Genomic DNA, 21120 nt, shown 5'->3' on the forward strand with positions numbered 1-21120 from the left:
ACACAAAAATGAGCTCCTGGATGGCATTCAGATTATTGAAGAGATAGGTAGAGCTTCCCCCATTCCACCTCCACATATACTTGTAAAATTTCTTCTACTTACACATCATTACCCTAGGTACATGTATGATTGCACAAATGGTGTAATTCTACTTCATGTATAACCAGAGAAGTGGAAAATTCTGCTCCATTTGTGTATAATGAGTTGAAGAGCTTTTTACTGTTATGTATAACTGATTAGAACTAATGAAAAAAAATAGTAGGTGAAAAAAATTTTTTCTTATTTCTAACTCTCCTGACTCTTGATTAGATAAATTTATCAAACTTTAAGGGCAAGTAATTATGAGCAGCTGTATATTTGGGCTGGGAAACAACATTCTCTCATTTCCCTTATCCTATTGTCCTTTCCATGACACAATTCTAATGCTGCAGTGTGAGTTGCAGGCCGTACAGAGCTAAGGCCGAGCAGTCTTGGAATAGGGGCCCAGCACTGTCATCTGTCAAGGCCTTATTACCTGATACCAGTTTGTGTGTGGAGTTACCACCTACTTGTCCATCTCTCTGGGAGAAGTCAGTGAGGGAGCACATAGCCCACCCCAGCCACAGCCTGGCCGCTTTCTCTTATTGGGTTCCTTCCCTAAGCTTCGTCTATTTTGTGTCTTGACAGGTTAAATTTTTTCAATCAATCACACACTTTTTGTGAAAGTCATATGCTTTACAAAAAAAAAAATAAATAAATAAAACAGCCCCAAGTATGTAATTCATTCTTCAGAATCATGAACAGTGATCCTCCTGCTTAGCTAACACTTGAGATACTAATCTTCCAAAATAGCATATACGCCTCTCAGTTACATGAAATAATCTGCAGCATTGTTATTTGTAGAAATAAATTGCCTGTTGTAAGAGAAGTATTCTAGGTATACCTTTCCCTTTTTCCTTTTTACCTTTCTTTTAACATCTTGCAAAACTTCCAGAGCAGAACCTGCCCTTTTGATGACCTGCACAAACCAACACCCTTTTTAGCTTGTGTGGATGCTGTTGAGGTCAGGGCTGTTGATTCCTTTTCCCCGTGGAAATAGCCTCGTCTGTCCTCTACATCCTGGCGCCTTCTCTGGTTTTGTTTTTATTACCAGAATGTCAGCTCTGTGAGGGCAGGGATTTTTTTTATCTTCCTTTACCTCTGTATCCAAGGTTGCTGAAACAGTAGCTGAGCACTGAGTAGGAATTTAAATGTCACTGACTGACTGAAAGGTGTTAGAGAATTTGAATTGTAACGAAAATTTTTTAATTTTTTTTTATTGTGGATGGACACAATACCTTTATTTTTTATTTGCTTATGTGGTCCAAGGATCAAGTCAGTGCCTCACACATGCTAGGCAAACACTCTACCACTGAGCTACAACCCCAGCCCCTGTAATGAGGTTTTATAAATGGTTGTATATTAGGCCACAGTGTTTTTAAACATAAACTTGTATATCGAGGTACAAAAACCTTTTATTAGTCAGAGCTTGTGCTGAAGCTAACCCCGCCTCCAGAGTTGGGAGGCTGGGTAGACTAGAGCTGAGGTTGAAAAGGAAGAAAATTCAAAATAAGGTACTAAAATATAAAAGACATGATTTACAGCTGTATTTTTAGCCAGTATGCTTCCTTTAGGACTGGAAATAGGCCCTGGAAATTGAAGATAAAAACCACTTGAAAAAGCATTAGTTTGCAAAGATTGATGACTACATATCCACCACTCGGCCCAGTGAACACAGTGTCGTTGTCTTGGGGGAAATTTATGTACTGTTGCCTTCGATATTTAAAGCAGCTATCAGTGATCCAGTAATTGAAGTGGACTCTCTAGTAAAGCTGGTTTTCTTTGGCTGTGTCCATGAGTAGAAATTATATTTAAAATTAGTGATATGATGAATGCCTAGTGTCAGAAATCTTTTTTAAAATGCTAATATCAAGTATAAATATTGAAATGAATAGTAAATTGTTTGAAAAATGTGTCCATCCAGAATTTGTTTCTTCCATTAGTGTTCAGAGAATATGGTTTCGGTGGGGGGTGTGAATACCATTTTTCCAGGTTAATTAACCAGAGGAGCTTCATTCTGAGGGACCATCTTGATTCCAGGTCTGCTGTGCCTAAAAATTAGTAGTGCTTTATGATGCCTTTATTAAAGATCCCTTTTCTCAGTTGTTAACCAGAATAATGTGTTAATGGTTCTACTCTTAATTTTAATGAAAGTGCCACTAAAATGTAAAACATTGAATTCTTCAAAGAATTGGAAAGTTAGTTTTACAAAGAACTGGTTTACTGGGGGATTTTAAAGTGTAAACCAGTTAAATAAAATGACAGAATTTGAATTTGGTTTTTAATTTTTTTTATTTTTAAAATTTGTTCTAATTAGTTATCCATGACAGTAGATGGATTTTAACACATTATATTGGATTTTAATTTTAAAATTTTCTTGGCCAAGTGATGGGGGGGGTGGTTCTAGCAGACTGCTGAAAGGGCATCTCCATGATATTGAGTAAAACCTCTCTAGTGCTTTTGATGAAAATAATGTTGACTTTCATCCAGCTGTCATAATTTGGTTATTTATTTGGGGCACAGTGTTGGTATTCTGATGTTGCTGAAATTAATATGTAAAACAAGCAACCCAAAAGTGGTAACTGTAAGGACAAAAATAATATCAGTTATGCTATGCAAAATGCTGAGTTTAACTCAGACCTCGGTGTGGGTGTTACTGCAGTGGGACATGTGTTGAGGTACATGTGGTATATACCAGAGGCACGTTGAACATTTCCAGGTTCCTTTGCATCTCAGCAAGCCCCAAGATGTGACCAGAAAGAATCATTCAGTGTCTTTTTCTTTCTTTTTTTTTTTTTTAGTCATTGATGGACCTTTATTTTATTTATTTTTATGTGGTACTGAGGATTGAATCCAGTGCCTCACACATGCTAGGCAAGCGTCTAACACTGGGCTACAACCCCAGCCCATTATTGAGTGTCTTAAGGGAAAGACCCATGCTGCTTCAATGTTGGGTCCTGAGTCATGAAGGTTTGGAAAAAGAACTGCTTTTGGATGATTAATGAGCAGGAGTTTTTATCTCTGTTTTATACTTCTGATTTGTAACATATTGCCAGTAAATGAGAAACTTACCTTGAACATTGCTTTTCTTTCCTAGCTTCCAAAGGAATTGTCTTCAGAGACTTTTGACAAGACCATTTTAAGAGCCCTGAATCAGGGTTCCTTAAAAAGAGAGGAGAGGCGACACCCTGACCTGGAGCCCATCCTAAGGTATCCGATTACCTGACTTGATGCCTCCACTCAGCTCAGGGGGTGCTGAGAGTCAGCTTTTAATTTTAAGGGAGGTTACAGAGATTTCTCTGGAGTACTTTGTAAATCGGACATTTTAATCCTTGGGTTATTTAGGTGTAGGCTCACAGTAAAAATACCAAACTTGCTTTGCAATTGTACCCTTCATTTCTCTAATATCATAAAATGTTGCTTCTTCTAAAATTTGAAAATATTAAATAAAGCCTCTTATTTTCTCTAAATTTATTAGAAGGTGGAACTTGGGAGATGCTTTAAGTTGTCCAGTAAGAAGATTGGGCTGATAAATGAGAAGTGAAAGGAATCAAACCTTTGCTGCTGGCTGCCATTTGCTTTTCTGTAGCCCAGTACTGGTTGAGGTCAGGTTTTTGCTTTCATGTGGTTGTTTGGCCATTGGAAAAGGTGGGTGTAGGTGAGGTGAGAATTAAATATGATGCCAGGAACATGTAAAGCCTCTCTTAGATATATTCCCATAGCCTTTCATGTGCCATTAGAGGAAGAACTTGAAGATACAGGTGAAGGAGGTATTTGGTAGCACATAAGCACACCCATATGGCTTAGGATCAGGGTCCCTGCAAAGGTATGGGCATTTATTTCATGGTGGAAAATTGAGGAATTTTTTGCCTAATGTTTTGTATTTTCTCTAAAGGGTTGCATAAGAAAGGATAAACTGAGGTTAAGAGATCAAATGCTCGAGAATAGAGGGGGCTTAAAACCATTTATAGGGATCTGGAGGACAACCTGATGAAAGAAAGCTAGTAAGCTGAACAAGGCATGGCATCACGGTGAATATCAATACTTATGTAATGGTATCGATTTACCTCTTTTGCATATTTTTAAAATCTTTCCAGCAGTTCTGGCCCAGGTATATATGGAAAGCACATGGTTGGATTTGTTCTAGATGGGGGCTTTCTTGGATGTAACAATAGAATAATGAGTCAAGGGAATTGAGGGAGAATGTTCATTTTCTAACAAATGAGGAACAGTCAGATCTCCATTGTGCTGGGAAGCATGAGATAGGTGGGTCTGATAGAGTGGAGTACTGTGCTTGGAGAATAAGTGTCTTGGGAGTAATTGGGTAATCAAGCAGAGTCCAGTTGGGGTTAGAGAATGAGATGTCTGAGGAATGGATCTTGAGGTGGGACAGTTGTCTGTGGTGTTGGAGGATGGAGTATGCTTTGGGCAGTCATCCCCCTCATCCCTCACTGAAGACTTCTCTTTAAAAGAGAAATTCAGAAATAATGGCCAAGGAGGCAAATGCTATTTTATTGGAAACTGATAGTTATTAATAAGTAAATTAAGTCGAAGTGATGCTGGAGCCCATATGGCTTAGGGGCAGGGCTTAATTGAGACTTCTTTTGTCTGCTCTCTGAACCTAAAGCTGCCTGAGTTAGGAAGCAGACTTCCCAGGGTCAGGAGAGAACCAGGTATGTGTATCACTTGGTGTAATGGCCCTTCCCTCATGAGAAGGGGGCTGGCCCCAGAGAGTATTCTCAGGATAGGTGGGCCTGAGAAGAAAGGAAGGTTTTGTCTTCTGTGGAAACAGCAAAAAAAAAAAAAAAAAAAAAACTGGGAGTGGGAGAATATGTTCATTGTTTGACAAACTTCAGAGTGGGAGTAAACAACCAGAAAGGGGGAAATAGGAATGAACAAATAGAACAGAAAACCTAAAACTTTAAGTGGTATTTAAGCTTGAAAGGGTGCTCAAATCAGAAATATAACAGAAAGCATGAAGTTTTTATTTAACCTGTTGAATATGCAAAGATCAGAAAGCTTGGCAGATACTCTTTGGTAATGATGAGCATAAATTGGTAAAAATTCAGGAAAGCATTGGGCAATACAAAATTTAAATCAGATAACCTCTAAATAGTTATACTCCTGGTTATTTATCTCACAGCTCTATTTCCACTAATGATGAATGTTCAGAGATGGTTACTATGGTATATTTTGACTTGAAAAAACCAACAAACAAATGTTGATACAGACTTGGTTACAATAAAATAATAAAAGATGAGGGAAAGTAAAATAGTAAAGGGCATGTTTCTAGGGAAAAAGAAGAGAGTAGAAATAAGTAGAAGCATTGACTCCTGGGTCACTGTTGAGAGGGGCCTGGCAGAACAGGTGAAGCTCTCAAGGGTGCTGGAGCCCAAATGGGAGCACAAGGGCTCTCCATAGGGATTTCAAGGGAGTAGTGATGACAGCAAGAGGTAGTTTGGTGCAGAGGATTTAAATAAATATATTGAAGATAATGAGAACCAGCTTGCCTCCCCCACCCTTGGCAAAAGGAATTATATAGAAATGTAGAAAACCAGAATGAACTAAAACAAACAAATAACAACAACAAAACAGAATGAACCCTGGAAAGTGGTTGAAATTGAAGTTACTAAATTCATGATATTTAGTATCTGTAGATACAGAAGTGCAGTTGTGTGTGTATATGTGTGTGTGTATACCCACGTTTTCCCCAGCCCTGCCCATTGAAATTGTCTGGAAACCGCAACACTCAGTAATGATAGGCATGCTGGTGCTCCAGTCTCCACTTCTCCATACCATTCTCCATTAAAAGAAATTTGGGTTTCTTGGAGGACAAGATGATTGTAAGGGATTAGGGAAAAAAAAAATACGAGATGAGCCTGTTGTACAAAAAGCAAGGAAGTGCTCAAAGAATGATATGGATTTGTCAAAAGAACGCAGAACCAGCTTGAAAGACTTAACAGTGGTCAGATCTGGGGCAAAGAGAACATCACAACAAATAACAATAGTAACATTGAATAAAATAGGAAACTGAATTTCTGTTGAAATAAATAATAAATGAATCAGTTGAACATTTGACAAGTAAGATATTGACATTATCAAAGTCCTCTCATACTGCTTTCCCACAAAATAATGCTCATTAATTATAAAGAGAGAAAGAATAACTTTATATATAGAGTGAAGTAGCCTGACAGACTACTTCAATCAAATAAATTTAATCAGTTGTGTGTCAATCGGAATTGTCTGCCATATGACCAGCTGCAGCAAAAGAGCAGCCTCACTTCCATGATCGTCATGCGTGAATCTGACCAGATACACCTATATTAAGAATGCTCCACAGAACACCCGGCCTGTTCCTCCCAGCCAGAAGAGCCTCAGGAAAGACTGAGGACAGGAGAGGGGCGTGACAGCTGAATGTAGCACAGGAATCTGAACTTAGTCTTTGAGATAAAAAGGACACTTAGGAGTCGATTTGCAAGACTTTCATCAGGATTTGAGGATTAGAAGGTAATAATTGATTAGTGTTAATTTCCCAGTATTGATTATGGAAGAACGTAGGAAATGCTAAATGCTTGCTGATACCATCCCAGGAGTTGAGGCAGCAGATAAACTATTTATGGTCCAGTTTTAAAAAATATATATTATCTTTGCACTGTGTTTCTAACTTTTCTGTAAGTTTGAGATTTTTCAGAAGGAAAAAAGTAATTATTTCCACACAGAACCACTTGTAGAAATTCGACTTTCTACCAGGACTACATTTAAAGGAGTCATCTCAGCAGTAATTCTATTTCGTCTGTTTTCATTAATTCTCTTGGGACATGGTAACACATCATCAGTACATGTAAAATATCTCATCTTTAATTCTGCGTAATCTGCTTTTAACTGAACCTTATTTAAATCAGTATATTATGGTCATTTTAGTTGTTTCATAAATCTTTAAATTACTAGAAATAATATTTTAATATCTAGGGATATGTTTAACATGTTTGGATACATTTATCTGTAAGAAAAATTTGCAGAATTATAATTGTCCAAAAGTTATACATATTTTAATATGTAGTATTTCTGTTACTTCTAAAGAGGTAATAGTATTTTGTACCCTCAGAAGGAAGCCTTGTATCTGTTTCCTACTTCAACAAACAAAACATTCACAATTTCTTCTCTTTGACAGTCTCAAAAAAAAAAAAAAGACATTCTGATTTTAATCTGTATTTTAGTGACCAATCACATTCTCCTGTCAATAGCTTTTACAGTCCTTTTCACTTTTTTATTAGCCTTATAAGTGTTCCCTTTTAAAGGCAGAAGCTCTGTTCTTATTTCTTTTTGTGTGTTTTTTGGTATTGGCAGTTGAACCTAGGGCCTTGTTCATCATAGGCTTGCAGTCTGCCATTGAGCTACTTCCAGCCCTATCTTTATTTTTAACCATTCAGATATTTTAAAAGTTTATAAAGACAGATTTATCAGTCTTTGATGTTTCAAAATTTTGTTTCCTAAGAAAAACTTTTCAAAGATTACATTTTTAAAAATTTTTTAGTTGTAGATGGACACAATATCTTTATTTTTATTCATTTTATTTTTATGTGGTGCTGGGGACTGAACCCAGGGCCTCATGCTTGCAAAGCAAGCACTCTACCACTGAGCCATAACCCCAGCCCCTCAAAGATTACATTTTTAATGTGTGGTTTCTTCTGATAATTTCACCTTTAAAAAAAAATCTTAGATTCACTTATAGTTAATTTTGGTGTAAGATGCATGGAAGGGGCTGGGAGCAGTGGCACATACCTGTAATCCCAGCAGCTCAGGAGGCTGAGACAGGAGGATCGCAAGTTCAAAGCCAGCCTCAGCAACTTAGTGAGGCCTTAAAGAACTCAGTGAGACCCTGTCTCTAAATAAAATACAAAAAAGGGTTGGGATATAGCTTAATGGTTAAGTGTCCTGAGTCTAATGCCAATACCAAAAAAAAAAAGATGCATGGAAGGGATATATATCTTCTCCTAAATGGATAGTCTGAGGTCTTCACAGCTAAGATGTTAAGAAGCTTCATTCTCAGTGTGTGAATTTTATATTAGTATATCATCATTCATCCCTTAACAATTCATGTAACAGTTATGGGCTGGGGATGTAGCTCAGTTGGTAGAATATTTGCCTCATATGTACAAGGCCCTGGGTTCAATCCTCAGCACCACAAAAAAGAAAAAGAAAAGTAACAGTTATAATGGAGGTGAGGAGAAAATAAATAAAAATGATAAATAGGAAATGAATTTATAAGTATAATAGAGATTGATTTGGTTGGTATAGGACATACTGTGTTTAAGTCTCAGCTAAGCTGTGAATTAGATGAATGGAAATATGGCATTAAAATGTACATTTGGGGTTGAATGGTTTCTGTCATGTCAACAAGTAATCTTATTTTTCTTATTCATGTCATTTTGAGTTGTTTCTGGCTACTTTGATTTTAAATTCACGTGTCATTGCCACCTGTGGCTATGCATTAATGAGCTCTGGCTTTAGTCTGCAATAATTTCGGCTCCAGGGCTTTACCCATGTGATTTAAATACATACACCTCAGTGTTCCTTTGGTGAATATGTACTCAGTATTTGGAGACACACCTGGGTTGTCCCTTGGGCTCAGGCCTTGAATTAAGATGTGTCTGTGCGTTTTGACCAGTTGTAGCTAGGGGTGGTTCCACCACTGCTTCTGTGTGTGGATCCCAGGCTTAGGCAGTACATTCAGAACTAGAAAGTAGAACTAGAATTTAGATAACTCCTTACTTCAGATCTTGGTTATTTTCCCCTTTCTTCATTTCCCTTTGTGTCTTCCCATTGAATGTTTATTTCCACATTGGAGTTACCAAAAAGCATTTTTGCCTAAATATTCAAGGCAACTTTGACTTATAAGGGTCATCTGTTGTGGTGGTATTTAATGATTTAATGACTAAAGTAAATGATAGGTCAGAAATCTTAGGAGAAATTAAGAATTAAAATTTTTACTAAGCATTAAAAGTATACAGCAGTAACTGAGGGGTATTTGTATTTTGAGTACCTATGCAGTTGATAGTGTTACTTATAACCCTAAGGAATTTGAAGCTGAATAGCTAATTCAGTTTATTTATACAGCATTGAAGTAGGATTCAGATCCAGTTGAACTCTCCATGAGACTATGAAGAAATGTAATGATAAAGACATTTCAGTTCTGGGCTGTGGTTGTGGTTCAGAGGTAGAGCACTCGCCTAGCATGCATGAGGCACTGGTTCAATCCTCAGCACCACATAAAAATAAAATGAAGATATTGTGTCCACCTAAAACTAAAGTAAATGAATAAATATTAAAAAAAAAAAAAAGACATTGCAGTTCTTTTTCTGGGCAGAAAGGCAGGCTATTGGACCATTTGGGCAAAAGGCTAAAGTGACACTTTTTTTTTTTTCCCCCAGAATTGAAACTTTACCATTAAAAGTGAACCTGTTTAGTAGATCCTTGCAAATTAGTTGTGTTCAACTTTATTTACTCTTTTCCATAGTAAATATATTAGAAAATATTACTTCATGGGGGGAAAAACGGTTTCTGTTCCTTAATGAAACAGCCACTTAAGTCTTCTTTATAGGAAACAGACTCTTTTTTATGTACATACCTGAAATTAACAAATCTCTTCTCTTTATATGCAGGCAGCTATTTTCAACTTCATCACAAGCTTTTCTACAGAATCAGAAAGTACACAGCTTTTTTCGGTCCATATCGTCAGACTCTCTGCACAGTCTCAGTAAGCATCGTCCATTCCTCTGGAAATTTGAAGGGTTTTTTTGGTTTGGTTTTCATGCTTTACCATGTCATTTTATAGTTAAATTTGAGGAATGGTGACATACAAATAAGAAATGTTTGTCATTTCTAATGAATTTTATACTGCACTTTTAAAGAGCGTAGTATAAAAAACTAATACAACAAAACAGACTGGTTACCAGGCATAGCCTAATAATCTCTAAGACTATGGCACATGCCCAGTCTTCAGTTCTTTGCCAGACCTGGCTTACACCTTGGAGAGATGTGGAGGTGTACTGTAGGGTGTGTTGACTCTCCAGATGCTGTGACCTTCAGAACCTCGTAGCTTCTTTGTCTCACTTCCTCTTCATGTTCAGCCATTTAAAGGCCAGCCATTCCATTATTTTCAGCTAGGTCTTGTTTCATGCAGGCTTTTATCTGTAAAACCCAGCTCTTGACCCACATTCATCTTCTCACTCTCCTCTATGCCAGGGCTATCACAGGGGTAAAGTCGATTGTTAATCCCCTCTTAAAAACGTTAAACATGGGATGTGAAATGCAAGCCCCATCTGAACTTCTTGAGCCTGCCTTGGGTCTGTCAGGCTCTAGCTCCATGAAGTCTCAGCACTGTCCAGCATGCCTGCCACTCTTGCCGGGTTCTCTGCTCATTTGTACTCTTGTTTGTATCCATCACCATCTATTAAAATCACACCTGTGTTGGACCCAGTTGCACCTTTTCCAGAAAGCTTTTCTGGTTTTTTCTTGTGATTCTCTGTTTGGTTTTGCCCTCATGTTTCAGCATTCATCACAGTCTACTTTGTGTTCTTTGTATACATCTTCCTCAGCCTTCCTTTTAAATGAATATTTTGCCGAGAACACTGATATGTACTTTAAAGAATTTCTGCTAAATCTAAGGGCAGCCACTATATCAAGGAACATTTTTTTCTTTAAATCTTTCCTTCTCCTTTCAACAATATTATTTTCCAGTACCTCTAAAGGTGAAAGAAAATTCACATTTCCTCAGTTTGAGGTGGGTGAAAAATATAATTGGATGTTATAACATCTGGATAAATTTTAAAATTTCACTTATTATTTTGAGTGTGTGTGTTTGCACATGCATGTGCTTTAAATACTTTGAACATAATTAGCAGTTAGATTTAAAATATGACCCTTTTTTGACCAGTTGCCTCAGACAAGATGCACAACTCCATGTTGAATTTATGTGTGAATAGTGGCAATGGCTTTTGTTAAAGTTCTGGTCATTCTAGAGCTAAGTAGATTTAACAATCAGTGTTTTCTCCCTGAGCCAGGTATAAGCATTTTTTTAATAAATATCCATCAGTAGCATCTGTTTTGTCCTAAAAAGGCATTAGAACACACAGTTAAACTTTTATAGTTCAGATTAACAGGATGCTCAGGGGAGCTTACCCAAGTGAGCAGGGAGGAAGATGGGTGTAAATAAGGAAAAGCTTATCTTGAGGGCCTCGCAGTGTTTGAATTACATAAACAATGCAGACGAGGTTGGCAGATTTTGTTTTAAGGTTATATTAAAATACTGTTGAAAGTACACAATTTGAGATTGTAGGAATCCTTGTCATCATAGTGTTTGTACATGTCTGAGTTGTTTCATGTCACACTGCTGAACATGTTGTTGCCAACATTCACTGGCACAGTTTTAATTGATAGCTCTACCATTTTGCCTCCCACCCTGCCTCGTACCAAAGAGTAACACTCTATAATCCTGACAACTAACTCTGAGAAAGCAGTGTTAAACTGCTAGATGACTTAAAATGTTGAACTCTGGTTTGGTTTTCATGCTTTACCATGTCATTTTATAGTTAAATTTTTAGGGTCAGCAGTTAAAATGTGTTCTTTGGGTCAGTGCTCATCTACCATTGTTTGTCACTGCGCTGTGATAGAACAGAAGTTCAGAGTAGACATTGAGTTTTATAGCAGTTCATTAGTGCCATGGCATTATCGTTGTTTTATAAAATTAACTGTACAACAGTGGATATTTTAAAAAATAAAAACACAAATATTTGAGAGGCGCCCCTTTGGTCCAGTTGCTCATTTTGCACAGGAGCACACAGTAGCTAATACATGTGGTGTGTTTTACTCAGATCCTGTGGTGCTTGAGGAGATAGCTAGTTTCACAACTCCTCTCATAGGTCTGGTGCTTTGTGTCATGTCCACTTGATTTCTTAGGAGTCCTAACTAGTAGAAATGTTCTCTTCATTGCTAATACTCCACTCACCTCCTCCTTGGGGCAGGGAGAATAATCATTCTATTTGTCATCTTTATCTGGCTATTACAATTCCGTGAAGAGTTAATAGTATTGAATTACTTCCTGCAGATAATTTACAATCCTCTCTGAAGACCTCTAAGATACTAGAACATTTAAAAGAAGACAGCTCAGAAGCTTCAAGTCAAGAAGAAGGTAAATGTAGATTCACTAGAATAAGTGATTCTGCCTGGTGTTGAATCAGGGTAGACCCAATTAAGAATCCTAGATCCAGACATTCTGGGAATTGGGATGTGACAGAGGTGATGTTACAAATAAGTAGGTAAAGAATAGAGTGTTCACTGAAATGATGTACACACAATTGACTTCCAACAAGTCATATGACATACATATATATACATTCATACATACATACATACAAATATATGTAATGAGATCCCTACTTACATCATGTGTATTCGGGTGAGTTACAACTTGATTTTCTAAAACTTAAACTTTTTAATGTTAATCTAAATAGACAGGCTTTCTTGAACAAGGTAGAACATGACCATACATTTGACCAATTAAATAAAAGCTTACAAATGATCAGAGAAACCATACAATTAGAAAATAATCCACAGAAGACGAGATACTATTAGTAGGATATTTAAAGATAAAAAACTGTGCAGATTATACAATGATCCTTCTAAAAAATTTTGAGAAAATTATCCCAACAGATATATGAGCAAAAGATATAAATAGGCAATTCATAGGAGACTTGAACAGCCATTAAACAGTGTGCAGCCTCACTAGTAGTAGAGAAAATGCAAATGAAAACAGTGATATATCATCTCACACTCACCAAATTGTCAAAACACTTTCAAATCTGACACTATTAAGCATATTAAGCAGTGGGAACCTTGTACTACTGATGGGGATGTAAATGGGTACAGGTGTTCTGGACAGAAATTTGGCACAATGTAGTGAAGTTGGAGCTAATTTTATGCTGTTGTCCTATGATTGTAAAATTTGTTGTACAAGTGTTCAAGGAGATGTAGACAGTGATATTCGTGGCACCATTGTTTGTAAGAGCAAATATCAGGAAATTGCCTTAATGTTTCAAATATTAATGAACTTATAAATTGTGATAGATCTATTCTGGGTTGCAGTTAAAAGGATATTTCTAGTATATTCATACATGCAGCACCACTTTCACTAGAGTATTCCAACAAGTTAGGTACTAGTTAACTTCTATAGAGGGAGGGAGGTGAATGGTCATATCCTGTCTATGATTTTTTTTTTAATTTAAAAAAAAATTGGAATGTGACAGATGTGATGTTACAAATAAGTAGGTAAAGAATAGAGGCAGAAGTCTCGGATGTGGTTGTACACAGGTATTTATTATGTTAATAGATTTTTTTTTTTAAAGAGAGAGAGAATTTTTAATATTTATTTTTTAGTTTTTTCGGCGGACACAACATCTTTGTTTGTATGTGGTGCTGAGGATCAAACCTGGACCACACGCATGCCAGGCGAGCGCACTACCGCTTGAGCCACATCCCCAGCCCCATGTTAATAGATTTAAAATATATATATATATGAAACACAGCAAGGTGCATTAGCACACACATGTAAACCCAGCTACTTGGGAGGCTGAGGCAGGAGGATCACAAGTTCAAGGACACCTTGTCGAGATGTGTGTGTGTGTGGACATACTTTTTGAAACAATTCATTTTTTATTGGTTAAACAAGAGTTTTATGTGAAATTGTTGTAGTTAAAGTAGCATGTCCGTATTAGACATGTAGTTTTGGATAAGATTGATGTACTGTTAGGTAAAACACACTTGAGAGAATATTTAAGATAATTCAGTAACTTATTATGTCTTTTGTGTTGGGGGGGTAAAGGATATTGAGGAATGAACCCAGGGGTACATTACCATTGAGCAAACTTTTTTTTTTAAAGTTTGAGACAGGTTCTCACTAAGTTGGCAAGCATGACCTCGAACTTGGGATCTTCCTGCCTCAGCCTCCCAAGTCACTGGGATTGCAGGCATGCCCCACCAAGCCTGGCTCACTTATTATGTTTTTGAAAAATTGCTTCTTTAAGATATTTTCTTTATTGGGAAATGCTTAGAAGTGCTGTATCCCATCTGTCAACAGTGTTTCGATAGCATAAATTAATAGCATTATCCTTTTGGATATTTGCTGCAGCATTAGTATAATAAATTAATTTTTCTTCTACTCTAGATGTGTTGCAGCACACCATAATCCACAAGAAACATACCGGGAAAAGTCCCATTGTGAAGTAGGTATCTAATTTCTAAATACATATACTTTTGTATACTTTTAAATTGGTGTAACAATTAATAAGATTATGGATGTATTTGGCTATAATTCTGCCATGTTGCTGTTTGCTTTTTATTTGGCCCGCCTATTCTGTGTTTCCTTTTGTCTCCTTTCTTGACATCTTTTTTTTTTTTTTACAGGATTCATAATTTTTTTATATGTTTATTTTATTCATTGATTTTTATGTGGTGCTGAGGATTCAACCCAGGGCCTCGCACGGGCTAGGCGAGCGCTCTACCACTGAGTCACAACCCCAGCCCCTGTTTTTGTTTTTATTTAAATTGTTTTTCTCTTTAATTAGTCTTTATGGGTATATGTTGTGTCTGTATTCTAGTTATGCTAGAGAATTTATTATACATCTTGACTTATTAATGTCTGGTGTAAATTGTGCTGGTATCATTTCCCCAACAATTTGAGGACCTTAGATCACTCTAACCCCTTTTCTTTTCCTGAGTTGTAAATCATAGTTGTCATGCATTTTAATTATCTTTATTGTTTGAAGCCCCATGAAATCTTTTTCCAGTATTCATTTAGATTTTACCATTGCTTTTCTCTTTATTCCTTCCTTTGTTTCTGAGCACCCACCTGTGACCATTTTCCTTCCAACTGAAGAACATTGAGTATTTCCTACAATTACATCTGCTAGTGATGCATGCAGTTAGTTTTTATCAGGGGATGGCGTATAATTTGCCTTCATTTTTAAAAGATATTTTTGTTGTCTATGAATTTCTGGGTTGGCAGTTATTTTCTGTTTGCTTTTTGAAACTATTATTTCATTGTCTTCTGGGCAGATACCTTTGGTCTCTCTCTTATCTTCTCTTCCCATCTCTGATTTCTCTTGCAGATCACATAAAATCACTTAAGAGATTTCCAACTTATATTCCGTTAGTTAAGTACTCTTTCCTTCAGCCATGTTCCACAGACTTTATACTTCTCACTCAGGGCCTTTGCTGATTCTATACTCTTGCTTCCTATTTTTTTTTTTTTTAATTGTAGTTGGACACAAAACCTTTATTTTATTTATTTATTTTTATGTGGTGCTGAGGCTTATCCAAAACTGCATGTACAGTGCCTTGTACATGCTAGATAAGCACTCTACCACCAGACCACAACCTCAGCCCCTTGCTTTCTGTTCTTTAGTAGGTAATTTTAGAAGTTCCCAGTAGCATTGAGCCCCTTTTGCTTATAGTGGCAACCTCATTGGGGTCTTTTGCTATTTCCCTCTTCCTGCTCCCTTGCCTCCTGCTCTCTGGGACTACCTCTCAAATAAATTATGTCATTCTAGACTTTGTTTTTGAGGGGAATTCAAACTCATGTTATGTGGCCTTCAGTGTTCAGTTAATCTTATTGTTGCTCTTTTGAAGGTAATATGCTTTTTCCGCTGCTTGCTTTGCTTTTAAGTTTTTCTCATTGTCTGGTTTTTAGCAATTTTCCTATGATATGTAACTTTCTTTGTATTAATCCTTCTTGAATCAGTTGCTATATATCTTGATTTTTGAGAACTCCTAGCTCTTACCTCTTAAAATTGGTTTTGTGCTGTTCTTTTGCTCCATCTTTTAAGACGTATCCCAAGTCCTTATATATTAGACTTTTTACTATGTCCCACGTCGTCTTTTTAACTTATACTTGTTGTGCATGTTGTTTCCCTCTCTGTACTTCAATATATTAACTCCAGACAATTTATTCTTAACTGATTTTCTTCATCTGCTGGCCATCCATTGAGTTCATTATATCAGTTTATTTTATGGTTCTAGAATTTAAATTTGGTTCTTTATATTTTCTGGTACTCTTCTAAATCCTCAACCTTGTTCTATTCATTGACCATGTGATACAGACTGAAAGTTCATATCCAGTAATTGCATCTTTTGGATTCTCTTTGGGCCTAATTCTATTGTATATTTCTTTGGTTTTCAGTCATTTTTTTTTCCTGTCCCTTCTTATGTTGGTTATACACAATACTTAGATCAGTGATTTTCTCCAGATACAGAATTTTGTATTCTCTCTGTTCTCAGCCTTCAGGAGTGCAAGATAACCTCCTTGTAGGATTTCTCAAGGCAGAGCACACATTTATTACTATTATTTTTAGAGACAGACATTAGTAATAAATTAGATATGTACCTATTTATTTCTTATAGTATACTTTTTTCCCTTGAACTTATCACTATGTATTTAAAAAAATAAAAACTAATAGGCTAAAGAAAGAGTTACTATAGCTTCTTCATTGAAACGGTATAGCAGGTTAAATTATTGAGGATAAATTTCAAAAACTTTTCACAAGGTTATGCTTTCATAAACTTTTCTTTTGATAGCAGTATTGGTACAAGCTGTTCTCCGTTGGATGGGCTTACCATGCAATATTCTGAACAGAATGGAATTGTGGATTGGAGGAAGCAAAGCTGCACCACCATTCAGCACCCAGAGCACTGTGTGACCTTAGCTGAGCAGGTACGTAGGGGTTTTGTTTTGGTGCCATATAAAGTATTATTACTCTTTTTCTGTTTTGTAAGCATTTAGGCAGAAAGTATTCTGGTAGGAAGAAATTAAGGAGGATTTCATTGTTATAGACTTAATGTTTTTATATATGATCTAAGTTCTTAGACTTGAGAAAGTATATTTTAGATAACTTTTATTACATAAAATTAATGCACTTTAATATGACAACCAAAGTGTTTATTCTAACTAGAGGTGCATTAACTTGTTATATCAATTTTTTTTTTTGCTCTTTTAAGTAATTATTCACATTTCAGTAACTCTCTTGCTATGGGTGATGTGAATTTTCAAACTGAACTTTCTCATGAGTAGTTGGGCCAGTTTACTGGCACTCATGAGTGTAATTAGGGAACATTTGCTTTCTTAAATGGTTGTGATCAGAGAGCAGAGTGCCCTCAAGTATGTTCAGACCACCACAGATTTGGAGGGAAGTATACATGTGTAAATATGGAACAATCCTGTTCTATCTATAAAATTGATTCATTAGCCTGATTCTATTTTCCGGCCATACTCAGATCCAGATATTAACTCTTTATGGAATGTGTTCTTATGAACTAAGGCACATTTTGAGAAGTTATATCAGTTATGCTTATAAAATAACCTCTTTTCAAAGCCCATCTTATTGTACTTTCCCATCCCCTCTGTCCCAATGTCTCTGTGTTCTCTTGGAGTTGACCAAATTGTGGTTATTAGTTTTATTAAACTAAACTTCAGGAGAATACTAATAAATCTATAGCAAATACCAATCACTTGATTATATTTTATTTTGTACAGTAGTCCCTCCTTATTCACAGGGGATACACTCCCAGACCTCCAGTGAATGTCTAAAATTGTGAATAGTATCAGACACTATATAGGCTGTTTTTCTTATATACAGTACATAGCCATGGTAAAGTTTAATTTATAAGTTGAGCACATTAACAACAGTAATAATAAAATAATTACAACACCATGTCATAACAGATGTTATATTAATGTGGTCAGTCTCTCAACTGCTATGGACTGAGTAGTGAATACAGCAAAGATAGGCTGAACAAAGGGCTGATGATTTGTGTCCTGGAAGGGATGGAATGGGACAGCGTGAGATTTCACCATGCTTCTCAAAATAATAACTTAGGAAATGTTTGTTTCTAGAATTTTCCATTAATATTTTTGGACCTTGATTGATCACAGAAAATGTAACTACAGATGAGGAGGGACTATTATAATCAGAAGAAAAGAATAGAGATCCATTATAAAAGAAAAAATAGATATTTTCTCATGATTAATATGAAGTATTTATAACAATATGTCAATCTTAGAAGTTCTGATAGGTAACTTCAAAAATAGGTTGGAAATCAAAATTTGTTAGCATATACAACTATGCAGACATACTATTTTAATGAATGATATCCCAGTAAAAGGAAGTCTACATCAGTATTGTTTAGCTTTGTCTGCCTTTTTTTTTTTCTACTAGCATTCTGCTGAAAAACGGAGTTTATCTTCAATAAATAAGAAGAAAGGAAAGCCACAAATAGAAAAGTAGGTTCAATTTAATGTTCCCATTAATAGAATTGATATGAAAAGGTAGTAGCGTTTGATTATGAGCATATTTAGTTTATATGGTCTACATAGTATTTTTTTTCTGTTAGGTTTCTATTCATATTTTAAGTTCTGGGCTCAATTTTTTTTGGTTGAAAATATCAGCATATGTAGGTGATAGAAGTAAATCTGTTGTCAAATACTATGTCGATTTGTACTCATGGTGGCCAGCTACTTGGGAGGCTGAAGCAGGAAGATCATAAGTTCCAGACCTGCCTGGGCAACTTAGCAAGATCCTGTCTCAAAATTTAAAAAAAAATTAAAAGGTCTGGGAGTACATCTCAGAGGTAGAGCCCTTGCTTAGCCATGTGTCAGACCCTGGGTTTGAGCCCTAGTATCGGGGGAAAAAAATACTATGTAGAGTTTAGAGGGGCAGAACTCTCAGAACTAATGATGCATTTTTACTTGTAGTTGGATTTTTTTTTCTTGCTAAAACTTCTTTCAATTACAAGTCTTGGGAAATTTTAGGAATATTGTACTTAATATATTTAGTAGAGAACCTTATAAAAAATGGTAGTAATTTGTACATTTGGCTTAGGGAGAAAATTAAGAAAACGGACAACAGACTGAATTCTAGAATAAATGGTATTAGACTCTCCACTCCTCAGCATACCCATGGTGGTACTGTGAAAGGTAAGAAAAGTTTTTTCTTTCAAATACTCATCTAAATATTTTCAACTTGATACTTACTATATTAGTTGGTCTTAAGCTGCTGTGTCAGATCCTAATATTATAATTTACCTTGCATTGATGTGTATAGCAATTTCCAAATTAAAGTGTTCTGAAATTATTGGGATTAATTTAGGGACTATAAGCCAGCCATGGAGGTAAACATTTCTTGCCATCCTTATTAGGACTTACCATTTACTCTTCTTCTGATGGTAGCAGTCACCCAGCCTGTTTCTTCCTCAGGCCAGTTCTACACCAGAGCAGACAGAGGGCCCACCATCATGGAGGGTCTTTTCTACAGCTTTGCAAGTCATCCTCAACAAAGTCTGGGCATGTTCCTATCTAAGTCTATTTTTAGAATATTTTTTACCTTTTTTTCCATGACTTAGTAACTGCCTTTATGGGACTTTTGAGGAATTCTCAACCTCAGATTTTTTTTTTTTTAAGCTAGATTTGTTGTGGTTTTCACTTATTTTATAGTCTTTCTATGTTTAGATTCGAGGTTCATTTTACTGAGAAGTCCCCTTCTGTTAATTCATTGATTACTTTTATGTGTTTTCCTTTTCCTTACTGTTAATGATAATAGTAAAGATTGAAAAAGAGTAAAAGCCCACAGATCACTAGAAGAATATATTGTCCATGTGTGCACTTAACATATTTACTGACTGAACCCACAAATAAGAATTTTTGTTTTTAAATTTATTTTAATTATAACACATTCAGATGTGATGCTGCTTAAATAACAAGAGTGTATTCCTAAGTGAGGCATATAGATATTTGTATAGAGAGAATGAATAGTGATGAAAGAAAAATAGAGAGTTCTGCCTCTCTAAACTCTACCTTTTGGAGTCTACAACCATCTGCCAACTCATTGAATTGGCCAAACTGGGAAAAAAGTGGTATGGGAAAAACCCATCTTATCTTTATGAGGATCCAGTTCCAGGAACGCACTGCAGCTCTTTATTCTCTGAGAGTCCCTACAGTGATGCGTCTAAGGGCAGGAGGAAAAGCTAAATAAGGAAAGCAGTAGATGATCTGGAAAAAGATATCTCAGTAGATGACTGGAAATCTACCAGGCCTCCCTGTCATTGTTCCCTCCTAGCTTGTTTTCTGCACTGCTACCACATAGACTTTGGGTCATTCTCCTGATGAAATTTCTGTCAGATACACGCCTCTCCAAACCATCATGCTGCCTCAGCTCCCATGGTTTGAGAACTCTTGCTCACCCGAGGAGAGCTGCTGCTTCTTGCCTTTGTAGCCTCCTATTTCCAGAGAAAAAGTTCATAGACATTGACCAGAAGCAGCTGTGGTTGTGGATCTTGTATCCCTTGTTTCTTAGATGTGTTACTTTTCTCAAGCGGTAGTTTTTGCTTTTGTAAATAGGGAATAATGCTGCCACACTAGGTTATAAGATTAATAATCTATTAACGCATTTTACTGGTACTGAGTACCTAGCTGTTCAGTAATTTAGTTTCTTTTTCCTCTGCTAATAAGTTAGAGGAAAATATACATTTTATAGGTTATTAAGAACTTTGTAACAACATCCAAATTTCAGTTCTTTTTGCCTTTACCAACCATAGAATTTTTGAATAAGCCAAACCTTATTTAATTTTGTCTTGTATATATGTCACTGACTCATATATATTTACATTTACAGTGTTATTATGAATAATGTACACTTTGGACAGCTTGCCTCATTGGTGTCAGTTGTATGTCAACTCAGACTTAAAAAACAACTCTTTATTAATTTCCCTTTGAAATATTAGGGTTCCAAAAAGGAATTCTCTTGAGGCATTTGGTAAACTGAAGATATATTTGAAATTTTTTCCCATTATGGAACAAGAACTAATAAAATGTAGATGCTATACTGGGTCCTTCTGATTAGTAGACTGCTAATATCTTTAAATAAGCAGTATCACTTAAAATATATATTTTTTTAAATTTAGTTTTAAAATTTTGATCCTATTTTGAGTAATAAACCA

The 21120-nt window shown here is 36.0% G+C and overlaps 1 protein-coding gene across 11 annotated transcripts in view; it reads left to right on the forward strand.

Moving 5' to 3' along the window:
• Positions 1-21120, forward strand: part of ZCCHC2 (zinc finger CCHC-type containing 2) — a 61610-nt gene that overhangs the window by 21260 nt on the left and 19230 nt on the right. For 10 of the 11 annotated variants that reach the window (XR_014018221.1, XR_014018222.1, XR_014018223.1 and 7 more), the window contains 7 exons: positions 3176-3288; positions 9741-9835; positions 12185-12268; positions 14300-14357; positions 16708-16843; positions 18345-18409; positions 19008-19102. Coding sequence is in view for 5 of the 11 variants with exons in the window: in XM_081262787.1 (XP_081118913.1) it covers positions 3176-3288; positions 9741-9835; positions 12185-12268; positions 14300-14357; positions 16708-16843; positions 18345-18409; positions 19008-19102 (646 nt within the window). In the remaining 6 variants the exon portion in view is untranslated. The remainder of the gene's footprint in view (positions 1-3175; positions 3289-9740; positions 9836-12184; positions 12269-14299; positions 14358-16707; positions 16844-18344; positions 18410-19007; positions 19103-21120) is intronic. The other variant, XM_081262785.1, reaches the window with a different exon arrangement.

This window comes from Spermophilus citellus, assembly GCF_964194105.1.
Source record: "Spermophilus citellus genome assembly, chromosome: 12".
In the NCBI taxonomy this organism is placed as follows: domain Eukaryota; kingdom Metazoa; phylum Chordata; class Mammalia; order Rodentia; family Sciuridae; genus Spermophilus; species Spermophilus citellus.